Source organism: Hemiscyllium ocellatum, chromosome 6, assembly GCF_020745735.1.
Source record: "Hemiscyllium ocellatum isolate sHemOce1 chromosome 6, sHemOce1.pat.X.cur, whole genome shotgun sequence".
NCBI classification, from domain to species: domain Eukaryota; kingdom Metazoa; phylum Chordata; class Chondrichthyes; order Orectolobiformes; family Hemiscylliidae; genus Hemiscyllium; species Hemiscyllium ocellatum.
The window spans coordinates 106,019,272-106,032,009 of record NC_083406.1 but is presented as its reverse complement, the minus strand read 5'-3'; the positions used below and the strand labels follow the sequence as shown (position 1 = coordinate 106,032,009).

Sequence of the window (12,738 nt, the reverse complement as noted above, 5' to 3'; positions counted from 1 at the left end):
ACAGGAAATTCGACGTTTCGGGCATAAGCCTTATGCCCGAAACGTCGAATTTCCTGTTCCTTGGATGCTGCCTAACCTGCTGTGCTTTAACCAGCAACACATTTTCAGCTGTGATCTCCACATCTGCAGACCTCATTTTTTACCGGCAGCCTACCATGGACCTGTTAAGGGCAATGTTCAGTACCATTCATGACTTTCCAGAAAATGAAGATCTCCAACAAGAATGAATCTATACACTCCTCACCCTCGATGGTAGTACCAGTCGCTGACTCCCCACCACTAATATCCTGATGGTTGCTATTGACCAGAAACTGAACTGGACTAGCAAATAAATACAGTGGTTACGAGAGCAGGCCAATGGTTTGGAATTCTGTAGCAAGTAATCCACCTCCTACCTCCCAATATCTTTTCATCATTTACAAGGCACGTTTCAGAAACATGATAGAGTGCTTTCCCTTTACCTGGATGAGTACAACTGCAACAGTAATGAAGAAGCTCCACACCAGCTCGGACAAAGCATCATCCATTACTTTAGATATTCACTCCCTCTACCTCCAACATACAATGGCAGTAGTGTGTACCACCAGCAGAGTGCATGCAAGAATAAGTTTTGGGATTATGATCACCCACTCCTGTTTTCTCGAAAGTAGTTCTCTGAATAATGGAATAATGAAATTGCCATGTGGACCTGGATGGTTTCTTTATCAAATAGGATGCCAGATATGAGCCTGGATCTTGACACTTTAGAAGTAGACCCTAATGATTGAAGTATGGCTCAAGATTTGGACAACTTGTTATTCTCACTGGTAAAGTGTATTAAAAAAGTGATCTGTGGCCCACGTGTGAGGCATAGTCAGATTTTGAAAAATTTATAAAGACTGAGGTTAGTAGCATGGAAGAGTGCATAATGGAATATAATGGGTTGTTTGTAAAACTGGGAAATTACCAAATGGAGCTTCTGTAATTTCTGTTGGCATGCAAAGTTATTTGACTGTGTCAAGTATCAGGTGTGAACAGATGGGACTAGACTAGGATGAAGGGCTTTTGCCAAAAACGTCGATTTTCCTGCACCTCAGATGCTGCCTGACCTGCTGTGCTTTTTCAGCACCACTCTGATCTAAACTCTGGTTTCCAGCATCTGCAGTCCTCGCTTTTGCCTAGGTTAGGATATCTGATCAGCACGGACAAATTGGACCGTAGGATCTATTTCTGTGCTGTACATCTCTATGACTCTATGGCTTCTAGTTTTTCATGGGCATTACATTTATGGATAAACGTAGGCTGCTAGATCAAATGTCAGAAGCATGAAAGCAAATCCCTAAAAAAACATTACTTTCCAACAGTATTCATTGCTCAAAGGAGGCAATGAATGATACAACAGAAAATGGAGGGCGCAATGCTAATGAATTGGTCAGACTGGTACAGAACATAGGCAGCAGAACAAAAGAATAGTAACTAATAGAAATGAGGACAGGAATGCTATTGACAATTAGGAGAGGAGAATCTAGCATTTGCAAGAAGTGAATGAATCCCGGAAATGCTCAGTGAAGACAATTGATGTTTCAGGCACAAGTCAAAATACTATGACGCCATGAACTGTGTCAAATGACACAGTAAAGTATCCGAAACTAAACATCAAAAGGAAATTTCAGAATAAAAACATGATGTTAAAGATGTTCAGCCTGGCAATGAATTGTTGGCAGCAGAGGCGTTCAAATGTGCAGTATTGGACAGTGTGCATTGTTTGTCTATTGTGTGTAGAATAGGCTGGCTGAACTATGACCTGGACTCTAAGTACCAAGAATCAGGACAAAATGAAGGAATTTGCAAGTTCCACCAGTTTCAGATTGGGGGATGACAACACATTAATCTTTGAAAACAGTGGTTATTCCTTGTAAAATGGCTGAAATCAACCATTTCATGAGCGCTTGTTTAGTGTTCAGTGAAATACCCTTGTGTTATTAAGTAGTTCATCAATGAAAAGAGATGAAAATGGATATGGAAAATGACAAAGCTATTGCATTTGGAAAATGTGAATGTCGCATGTTCATAGAATTGGACTGGTACTGTATTCTTTATTAGATCATAACCTCTCCACTAAAAAAAATTAAAGCAGTGTTATTGACATTAGGGAGTGAAAATTTAGAAGACATAAAGCCTATTATGTTAAAATCATATTTGTCTGTGTAGCTCTAAAAAGTCAAAACAAAATGAGTAAATGATGCAGTGATAAGGGATGAGGAGTACACAGAAGACATAAGTGATAGATGTGAGATTTGTAAAATAATATCAAAGGAGACTGTCACAGCCTTCAGTAATTCTGCCCTCAGCAAGAGATCGATTTAAATGGATGGGATAAATGAAAAACCCTTTTAATTTTATATTTTGTACATTTGGTCCCCAGATTTTGTCAGTCAACAATAATCCATAGTGGAAATAAGAAAAATAATTAGGTGATGGAAAAATGGACGGGGACTGAACTACTAACAATTTTTCACTGTTAATGAATGGTGGGTGGCAGCTCACGAATGATGAATTCAGAGATACGTTTGCAAAAATGAACATAATTGTTATAAAAACATCAGCAAAAAGACCTTTTAGCAATGGGGTAAGTGAAAGGAACCATGCAGTAAATGGCCAGATTGTTCATAAAACTTTGGCAGGTCAGTCAAATTGTAAATTATTGGCTGCAGTAGTGTGGTAAGATGGTGGGAGAATATTGTCTACATCAGTTAGTTTTTAGCAAGAATCCTAAAGGTCCATCTACCTCCCAGCTTGGAAAGGCATAATAATTAGTTTTATTTAGGCAGAACATTTGAATGCACTGCCTACAGGATTTATTTAAAGCCAAAGTGTCATAAAGAATTCGGTGAGATACAAGGTAAGGCTGTCAAGAAACAAGTTTGAATCAGGGATGTATGGCATATTATAAAGGAACGGGGCTTAAAGTATGGAGGGGCCGAGAAAGGCTATTGTTCAAGATGGAAAAAGAATAATTGCGCAGCATGGGAAATAAACTGTTTGGATACACTCTTTCAAATTACTTGGTACTGATTATGACTTTGCAGCTTCTGAAGTTATAGTTATAGAAAATAACAAGGACCTTTCAGATCCAAATGTTGCCACAGCTAAGAGGATCAAACCAACCATAATTGACAATTTGTCTGATGGCAGAAAGATCAATTCTGATGGTCAATATGAAGTCATTGGTCCCAAAGGAAAACACCAAAGTTAAATATTACAAGAAGGGATTATACAGTGGCATGACTATTATCTGAAGAGCAGGAAAGGTCAGTGGAAAATATAAAAGATGGATGCATATACAAGATAAGGAGTAGGAGGCTTGGGGACACAAATTACAAAAATGGAAGATTGAAAAATGCCATGCAAGTTCAAACAGTGGGTCTAAGAGTGAACATGCCCTGAGAAAATGATCACAAACCATTGGAAGAAATCCAATTAAAGGAAAGGGAGAGATCAAACAGGAACAGTCCAGAACAAGAAAGAAGACAGGATCAAGAGTGTACTTTAGCGAGGACCAGGAATGTAGTGCAAAACAGGATGATTAGAAGATCAAGAAGTCTTAGTAGCCATTAACAAGCTGGAAGACAAATTTCATAAAGGAATCTAAAAAACAAGAACTTAGAATGAGGCGAGGCAGTATAGATCAAACGTCATTTTAGATTAGATTAGATTACTTACAGTGTGGCAACAGGCCCTTCGGCCCAACAAGTCCACACCGACCCGCCGAAGCACAACCCACCCATATCCCTACATTAACCCCTTACCCAACACTACGGGCAATTTTGCATGACCAATTCACCTGACCCGCACATTTTTGGACTGTGGGAGGAAACTGGAGCACCCGGAGGAAACCCACACAGACACGGGGAGAACGTGCAAATTCCACACAGTCAGTTGTCTGAGTCGGGAATTGAACCCAGGTCTCAGGCGCTGTAAGGCAGCAGTGCTAACCACTGTGCCACCATGCCGCCCACTAACAAGCTGGAAGACAAGCATGCAACAGCCATCTTATTTGAAAGTTGTTAGTCCCAATGCAATTGGTTGAAGTAATTTTCGCAAGAACAATAATGCAGTGGATTCCAGAACTGAATGGGAAAAATTGAGAAGTCTCGTTGGACAGCTGAAATAACTGGGTTTCCAAACAAGGTTAGGTGCCACTTTTAAAATATGAAAGTTGAGTACAACGATGGAAAAATTCCAAATTAAAAGATATTACCTGAACAAAGAAAACATTGGAAACAATTAAAGATGGAATATTATGTTTTGCAATTTCCATCACTGAGAGATATCAGGAACAGAAAACTTGCTTTTAGTGATGTTTCTTATGCAAATCTTAGTTGTTGGCTCTTGGTTGCTGGAGAGTCTGTAGGAAGGACACATTTTTCCATGGGAAAATGAGGTAAATGTTGCCCTTTAACTTGGGAAGCTAGAAAGATCAAGAGTAATAAAAACTATCTTCACAATGAAGATGCTTGCTTTTGGTGCAATGGTAGATCTGGCATTTTTCTTCAAAATTATTGGAAGAAATTCTAAAAAAGGGATTCAGCAGAGTACCCATTGAGTGCTACATTGATAATAAGTCAGTATGGGATCATCCACTCTCAATGGAATGTGTGAATGATAAAAGGATTGAGGATCGATATTGCAGTTTTAAAAGAGATACTGGAGAAAGGCAATGTTCCCAAATTGAAACATGTGGGTAGGAGCAGTCAGTTATTTGTTTTAAAAAGAATGCAGCATGTTCTGAGAAATGACTGTTCATTATGGGAAAAAAAGATACCTGGAAATTCAATCTTCCAAAAATATGGGAATTTTATTTTATGTTTCCTTTTTTTAAGTGAATCTGTTATCAACTAGTGTGGTCTGAAGTATAACTAAGACCTACTGGTATTTGGGAACATATGATGTATATATTAGTTAAGGATTAATTGCATTTTAATTTGTTGTATAAGTATGGTGAGCTAGCAATCAGTGGAATTTAAATTTAATGGATTATGGTGAACTGATATAATGTTCTCAGCAACAGTATGTGAAATAGCTCCAGAGTCCGGTATCCCTTCACCAATTTACCCTTTATTTACATGTACATAGTTCTTAACACTGATCTGGCTTCTTCAGAGCCAGCTCTCAGAATGAACCTCAGACATTCTGGCACTCCTGTTTGTAACTGGGAGCCAAAACTCCCTGACTGAACCAAGTTAACAGCCCCAATCAGGGAACTCATTTTCTACAAGGTCCACTAGGCTGACCTCGTTACAATCACGGCAGTGTGGACTTGGACTCTGTTTAAATTTAGTTGTCTTCTCGTGTATGTCAATTCTGATTTGGAACAGTATCACAGTTCCTTCACTGTCGCTGAACTGAAATCTTAGAACTCCTTTCCTAACAGCACTGTGGATGTCCTTACACCAGGTGGACTTCAACGTTTTAAGAGAATGGCTCACCACCATCCTGTCAAGGTCAACTAGAGATGGACAATAATTTCAGACTAGCATCCTGTAGCAGAATTTTGAAAGAAAAATGATTTCTCTGAACATAGCCTGGCATATATACCAAATGGGTCCTTGTACAAATATCGTTTCCACGTGCACCATGTCTAAGATGCTTAATTTGCAGCCACCAGTTTGGACTTTTGACATCTGTTTTGGCATCTGCAAGAGTATCATTAAATTTCTAGAAAGTAAACACTTAATTTAAAATGAAACACCATTTGCAATGCTACGTAAGTGTTGGAGTTGTTTTTACATGTGGAGTTAATCATGTCCATATACCACCTCACATGGAGACAAAAGATCCCACTGTATTATAATGAAAAAGACTGGATAAATTCCTCCGGTCAAACCAACATCTATCCCTTAACCAACATCATCCTGTGAAAGGAACAACTCTTTTTCCTCTATTTCACTTATAAGCAAATTACCCATCATCCTCCAGGTTGAATGATTGAACTAAATCGTAGCTTGCATCACAGCTCTGAAGATCTCTCCTGACTGTGAATCATTCCTATCCCCAGGCATTTGCCAATATCACTTGATAACTGGCATTAAAGAGGGTGTTGAGAGCAACCTGGAGTGATACTCCATTGCATTCTCATTACAAACTGTAATACTCCAAACAATTTCTCTCTGGATCAGATCAGCCAAAGCAGCAGCTGTGCAATCTCAGATTCATATTCTCCCACTCTTAAGCAGGGACATCATGCACTCTGCCAGTGTAAAATAATAAAAAGAAACAGTCCAACATGGAAAGGGGCTTTTCAACCTGTCACATCTGTGACCATGTTTTCAAAGAGCATCAATTTAGTCCCACTTCCTCTCTCTTTTCCACATCCCTTGAATTGAAGATTAAACATTACTATTGAACCCTCTTCCTCAATCCTCAATCAGTCAGTGCAGTCTGCATCCCAACCACTCTTGAAAGAGAGAAAAAAACCGTCACATCATCTCTGATTATTTTGCTAATCTCCTTAAATCTGTGCCCTCTTGCTACCAATTCGTCAGTCTTCGGAAACAGTTTCTCTGTGTTTAATCGATCAAAGCTATCCAAAATTTTTAAACATCTCGAATAAATCTCCTCAGACTGCTCTGCTCCAAGGAGAGAAACTCCCACTTCTCCATCCTATAATAGAACCCGTCATCGAGAAAGCATTCTTATAAATCTCTGTATTCCAAAGCTTTTATTCCAGCTAGAGCCATACTACTGTGGTGCATATATCTAATATAGCAACTTGTTTTTGGACTCTTTATGAAGCTCGGAATTATATGTATATTTCATTGCCAACATTTTTATCCTGTCCAACAGCCTCAAAGAGTTGTGCCCACACACAACAGATGTCTCTGTTCTTCCATTCCCTTTAAAATTATACCATATACTTTGTATTCTTACTTCTTACTCTTCCAGCCAAAAGCATATCATCTCACATCTTGCTGCCTTGAACTTCATCTGTCATTCACTTCACCAGCCTCCGTATGTTCTCTTGAGGTCAAGTACTCTCTTCCTCAGTGAAAGCTACCCATTTAAAGACTAAGCTTTGAGGCGTGGACTCCCTACAGTGCAAAAGCAGGCCATTAAGTCTATACCAACCGTCTGAACAGCATCCTACCCAGACCTTTTCCCCTCCCCTATCATTTAGCATGGCCAATTCACTTAACCTGCACATTTTTGGACTGCGGGAGGAAACCAGAGCAGACCCACACAGACATGAAGAGAATGTGCAAACTCCACACAGCCAGTCACCCAAGGGTGGAATCGAACCCAAGTCCCTGGCACTGTGAGGTAGTAGTGCTAATGATTGGGCCAATGTGCTGCCCCTTAGGTCCAACACATAAATAATCACTGTGTCAACGTGCCACCAACTTCAATGTTTCAAATGTAAAGGAGCAAGTTCTGCACAGAACAAGAAAAGGGTTTAATTTAAAAATAAGTTGACTATATGTTCAACTGCAACATGATACTGAATTTCTGGCACTTGAAGAAGTGACCAGCATCGTTAAATCCAAGAGAATTTCTAAATTTATAACACTTTGCCATCTTTCCATTGAGTTGGATTTTCACTTGAGCTTTTCAACTTTCTAACAAGTTTAAGGACATTGCGAAATGCAGGCTTTTTATCTAAAAAGATCCGGTGCTTAAGGTCGTCAAGAATACTGAAGAGATATTAACAGAAGCTGAGAACTTATTGAGATACTGTCTGGCTAATTGTGACAGGGCTGAACATTGTAGTGATCAGAATCTATCAAGAAAGTGTTTTTTAAAAAAAACATGAAAAAGAGCAATGAGGTACCCATTATCAATCATTTAGTTCAGCTTTAAGTGATGCATTTTCACTTATTTTAAAATTGTTTAAAATTGCCCTTCCAAGCAAGTTTGTGTTACTGCATCATATAAATAACAATTGCCACTTCTTTGAAACACTGAAATATGTTTTTAGTGTGTAAAAATGGAAAGAACTGCGGATACTGTAAATCAGAGACAAGAATAGATATTGCTGGAGAATCTCAGCAGGTTTGGCAGCAGGAAGGGTGACTAAATCTGAACCGTTAAATCTGATTTATCTCCATGAATGCTGCCAGACCTGCTGAGCTTATAGAGTCATAGAGATGTACAGCATGGAAACAGACCCTTCGGTCCAACTCGTCCATGCCAACCTGATATCCTAAATTAATCTAGTCCCATTTGCCAGCACTTGGCCCAAATCCCTGTTAACCTTTCCTGTTCATATACCCATCTAGATGCCTTTTAAATGTTACAATTGTACTAACTTCCACCACTTCCTGTGGCAGCTCATTCCTCACACACACCACCCTCTGTGTGAAAGAGTTGCCCCTTAGGTCTCTTTTATATCTCCCCTCTCAGCCTAAACCTGTGCTCTCTAGTTCTGGACTCCCCCACCCCAGGGAAAAGACTTTGTCTATTTATCTTCTCAATGCCCTTCATGATTATATTAACCTCGATAAGGTCACCCCTCAGCCTCCAATGCTCCAGGGAAAACAGCCCCAGTCTGTTCAACTTCTCCCTACAGCCCAAATCCTCCAACCCTGGCAGCATCCTTGTAAGTCTTTTCTGAACCCTTTCAAATTTCACAACATCCTTCTGATAGGAAGGAGATCAAAATTGCACGCAATATTCCAGAAGTGACCTAGCCAATGTCCTGTACAGCCGCAACACGACCTCCCAACTCCTGTATTCAACACTCTGACCAATAAAGGCAAGCATACCAAACGCTTTCTTCACTATCCTATCTACTTGTGACTCTACTTTCAAGCCTGCACTCCAAGGTCTCTTTATTCAGCAACATTCCCTAGGACCTTACCATTAAGTGAATAAGTCCTGCTAAGATTTGCTTTCTCAAAATACAGCCCCTTGCATTTAACTGAATTAAACTCCATCTGCCACTCTTCAGCCCATTGGCCCATCCGATCAAGATCCCATTGTAACCTTCTTTGCTGTCCAGTGCACCTCCAATTTTGGTGTCAGCTGCAAACTTACTAAGTATACCTCTTCTTCAGCAATTTCTATTTTTGTCTGTGTTTTTAGCATGATTGTTAAATATATGAGGCCGTGCATTTCTCTAAAGCCTAACTGTTTTAGTTTGAAGTGCAATGAAATTTTATTACAAACCTAATGATTAAATTCTAGAGTCAACATAATTCCTGTAGTTTACTATTTTATGGACGCCACTGGCTAGGCCAGCATTTATCACCCATCCCTAACTGACCAAAAAGCAGCCACATTTCTGTGGCTCTGGAGTTACATATACGCAACACCAGGTAAGGATGTCAGATTTCCTTTCCTAAAGGACAGTTGTGAATCAAATAGGTTTTCGCTAATAATTGACAGTGGTATTCTGGTCATCATTAGACTCATAATTCCAGATTTTTAATTGAATCCAATTTCCACCATTGGCTGTAGCAGGATTTGAATCCAAGCCCCCAGATCATTACTGGAGTGTTCTGGATTAATAGTTTTACAAACAATACCTCGAGGACAATGCTTTCCCTGTGGGTCGCTCTTGAGCCATCAGCTGTATGTCACTGAAAAACCATAGCCAACTCGATCCACTTCATAATTTTATGTCGATAATGAAGATGGGAACACACAATATGCAATAGGGTGGATTTTCTCCATTTTAGCCTCCCACTCCTTTACAGCTGGTAGGATGGGACACTGTTTTCTAATATTGGGTTAAATTACTACAAGCATTATGAGTTTGTAAATGTTTCAGGCACTCGTAAATTTGTTTTGATTGAGGTATTGACCTGTTTAAAGTCAATGGATTGATAACACCTTCTTGAAATAAGGCATAGAGGAAGCTAGTATATAACAAATAAATAAAACTTGTAAATAAAAAATGAAAATCTCGACATCAAAATGGCAGACCGGAAGGTGCACCCATTACGAAATGGTAATATGCCCACCTTTCTGCATCAAAATTAGCTGCAAACAGTATCCATGCCTGAAATATACACTGGGGGGAAGGGATGGCTGAGTGCTAGTGTTGCTGGACTGTTAACACGAAGACCAAGATAATGTTCTGAGGACCTGGGTCTGAATCTTACCATCGTAGGTACTGGAATCTGAATTCGATAAATATTTGGAATTAAGAGTCCAATGGTGACCATGAATCCATTGTTGATTGTCGGAAAAACCCATATGGTTCTCCAACGTCCTTTTACGGAAGGAAATCTGCCATCCTTACCTGGTCTGGCCTACATTAGGCCCTCAGCAATGTGGTTGACTCTTAACTGATCTCTAGGCAATTAGGGTTGGGCAATAAATATTGTCTGGCCAGCAATGGTCACATCTTATGAATGAATAGGTGCTATCCTTATCCAAGAATTTGCGTTTCTGGGCCTAAGTGTTCATATGGTGGAACATCTGTCACCATTTATTTATATTATAAATTATCTACAAAAAATGTCTGTATCGAACCGTAGAGGAACACAAGGATCTTGGGATTGCCACCCAAGTTGATAGGGTGGCTATGAAGGCGTATGGTGTGTTGAGTTTCATTAGCAGGGGGATTGAGTTTAAGAGCTGTGAGGTTAACCTGCAGCTCTATAAAGCCCTGGTTAGACCACATTTGGAATATTGTGTTCAGTTCTGGTTGCCTCATTATAGGAAGGTTGTGGAAGCTTTAGAGAGGGTGCAGAGGAGATTTACCAGGATGCTGCCTGAACTGGAGGGCATGTCTTATGAAGAAAGGTTGAGGGAACTAGTGCTTTTTTCAATAGAGTGAAGAAGGATGTGAGGTGACTTGACAGAGGTGTACAAGATATTGAGAGACATAGATCGAGTGGATAGCCAGAGACTTTTTCCCAGAGTGGAAATGACTATCACAAAGGGGCATAATTTTAAGTTGATTGGAGGAAAGTTTAGGGGAGATGTCAGAGGTAGGTTCTTTACACAAAGTGGTAGGTGTGTGGAATGCACTGCCAGTAGCAGTAGTAGAATCAGATACCTTAGGAGCATTTAAGCAACTATTGGAGATGCACATGGAGATAGCATAACGAAAGGTATATAGGCAAGTTTGAGCTAACGATTAAAGGTTTTCACAACATAAAGGGCTGAAAGGCCTGTACTATGTGCTGTACTGTTCTATGTTCTATGCTCTATGAACAATGCAGGATGAATTGAAGCACTGTTTGTCAAATATTTGCAATGTTTGTCACCTCTGGACTTCAGCAGAAGCCTCTCTTACTGCTATGTTGAATCATAAAAGTCTCCACTTTTGCTTGAGGGTTAATCAATATTTAAGGAACAAACTGAAAGTTATGGTTTTACTGATTAGGTTGCTTCTCTTTCCAGCCATCGCTCAATCCCAGCAGAGAGACACTCCAAGGAGAAATGTCCTGGGAAAAAAAAGCACTTGCCTCCATTATACCTCACAGTGTAAATGCCTCACCTTTTTGATTGTTTGATATCCTCAGTCAACAAAGAATTTGCTGACCAGATAAAGCAATGAAAAAGGCATTATCACTGACTTCAGACTGAGAGGCCTGTAGAGTTGTCAAAAATGAAGTCAGAGTTTCTACCTCTGGTTGCTTTCTGATAACTGTGACTAAGTGCAAGTATGAACAGAAATCAAATTTGTCAATGACATGCTCTTCAAAATCTGTGGGCAGTCACTACTCACGTTTAAGCTGGAGTAGTGTATGGAGTAATTGGTGGACCAGTGCCCAACCACATCCTTCTCCTATGTCAAAGGGGAGAAAACATGGAAGACTTTTTTTTTGTATAATTGTTGAATTACATCTTGTATCTAAACCTTTACCTAGTTTTGTTAGATCTGTTCGAAAGAGGTTTATTGTATGTAAGTTCTCATCACAACACCAATATCGAGGTTATTTCATCCTCTTTGTAATTCTTTCTAGGAATCACCACTGTGCTGACCATGACAACTATCAACACCCATTTGAGAGAGACCCTTCCAAAGATCCCCTACGTCAAAGCCATCGATTTGTACTTGATGGGCTGTTTTGTGTTTGTCTTCTTGGCCTTACTCGAATATGCTTTTGTCAACTACATCTTCTTTGGGAGAGGTCCACAGATGCAGAAGAAATTGGCAGAGAAGGCAACTAAAGGCAACAATGGTCGACACAAGTACGAGGGCAATAGGGTAAGAGAAAATATCTTTCTGTCACATGGAAATCGCTGCATTTATTCTTTCATTTGCCTTTCTCATTGAGTCGCACCTTGTGCATCTGAAGCCAAAAGGACCAACCTCCCTTTCATTGGCCATTGTAAACAGGCCTGCAATGAGGTGGACGGTTGGACACAGTGAGTATATGGGTGACTGATCAGCTGCCATTACAGCAAGTTGAGATCAATTCTCTATAAAATGTGGTATGTTCCTGGGGCAAAGGGATATCTCAGAGAAATGAAAGTGGTCCAGACTTCCAGAAGTACAAGTTGTTGCTGAAATAATCAAAATCTTTACAAAGGAACTGTATAAATATCAAGTTCAGATTTTTGTCTGTAGATAAAATATGCACAGATAATTTACAAAATCAGTTGGTGTGATGAATGTCTTTTAGCCTGTTTGATCCTTGCAGCCTGTACTGCTCTCTTTCCTGAGTGCCCAGTCTTTGTGTACCAAACTCCATGTAAAGGGATATTTCTTGACATTTGATCTAAATTTAGCTGTCACAGCCCTACATCCTTGTCCTTGTTATTTACTGTCTGAAAGCAGTATTCCAGGCCAGCAACATCTGC

General features: G+C 39.7%; 1 protein-coding gene across 4 annotated transcripts in view; it reads left to right on the top strand.

The window, feature by feature from the left end:
* Positions 1-12,738, top strand: part of gabrb3 (gamma-aminobutyric acid type A receptor subunit beta3) — a 110,925-nt gene that overhangs the window by 55,478 nt on the left and 42,709 nt on the right. Inside the window, exon 5 of one of the 4 annotated variants that reach the window (XM_060826835.1) lies at positions 11,898-12,116. In XM_060826835.1, the coding sequence (XP_060682818.1) occupies positions 11,898-12,116 (219 nt within the window). Of the gene's footprint in view, positions 1-11,897; positions 12,163-12,738 lie in introns of all 4 variants that reach the window. The other 3 variants (XM_060826833.1, XM_060826834.1, XM_060826832.1) reach the window with 3 other exon arrangements.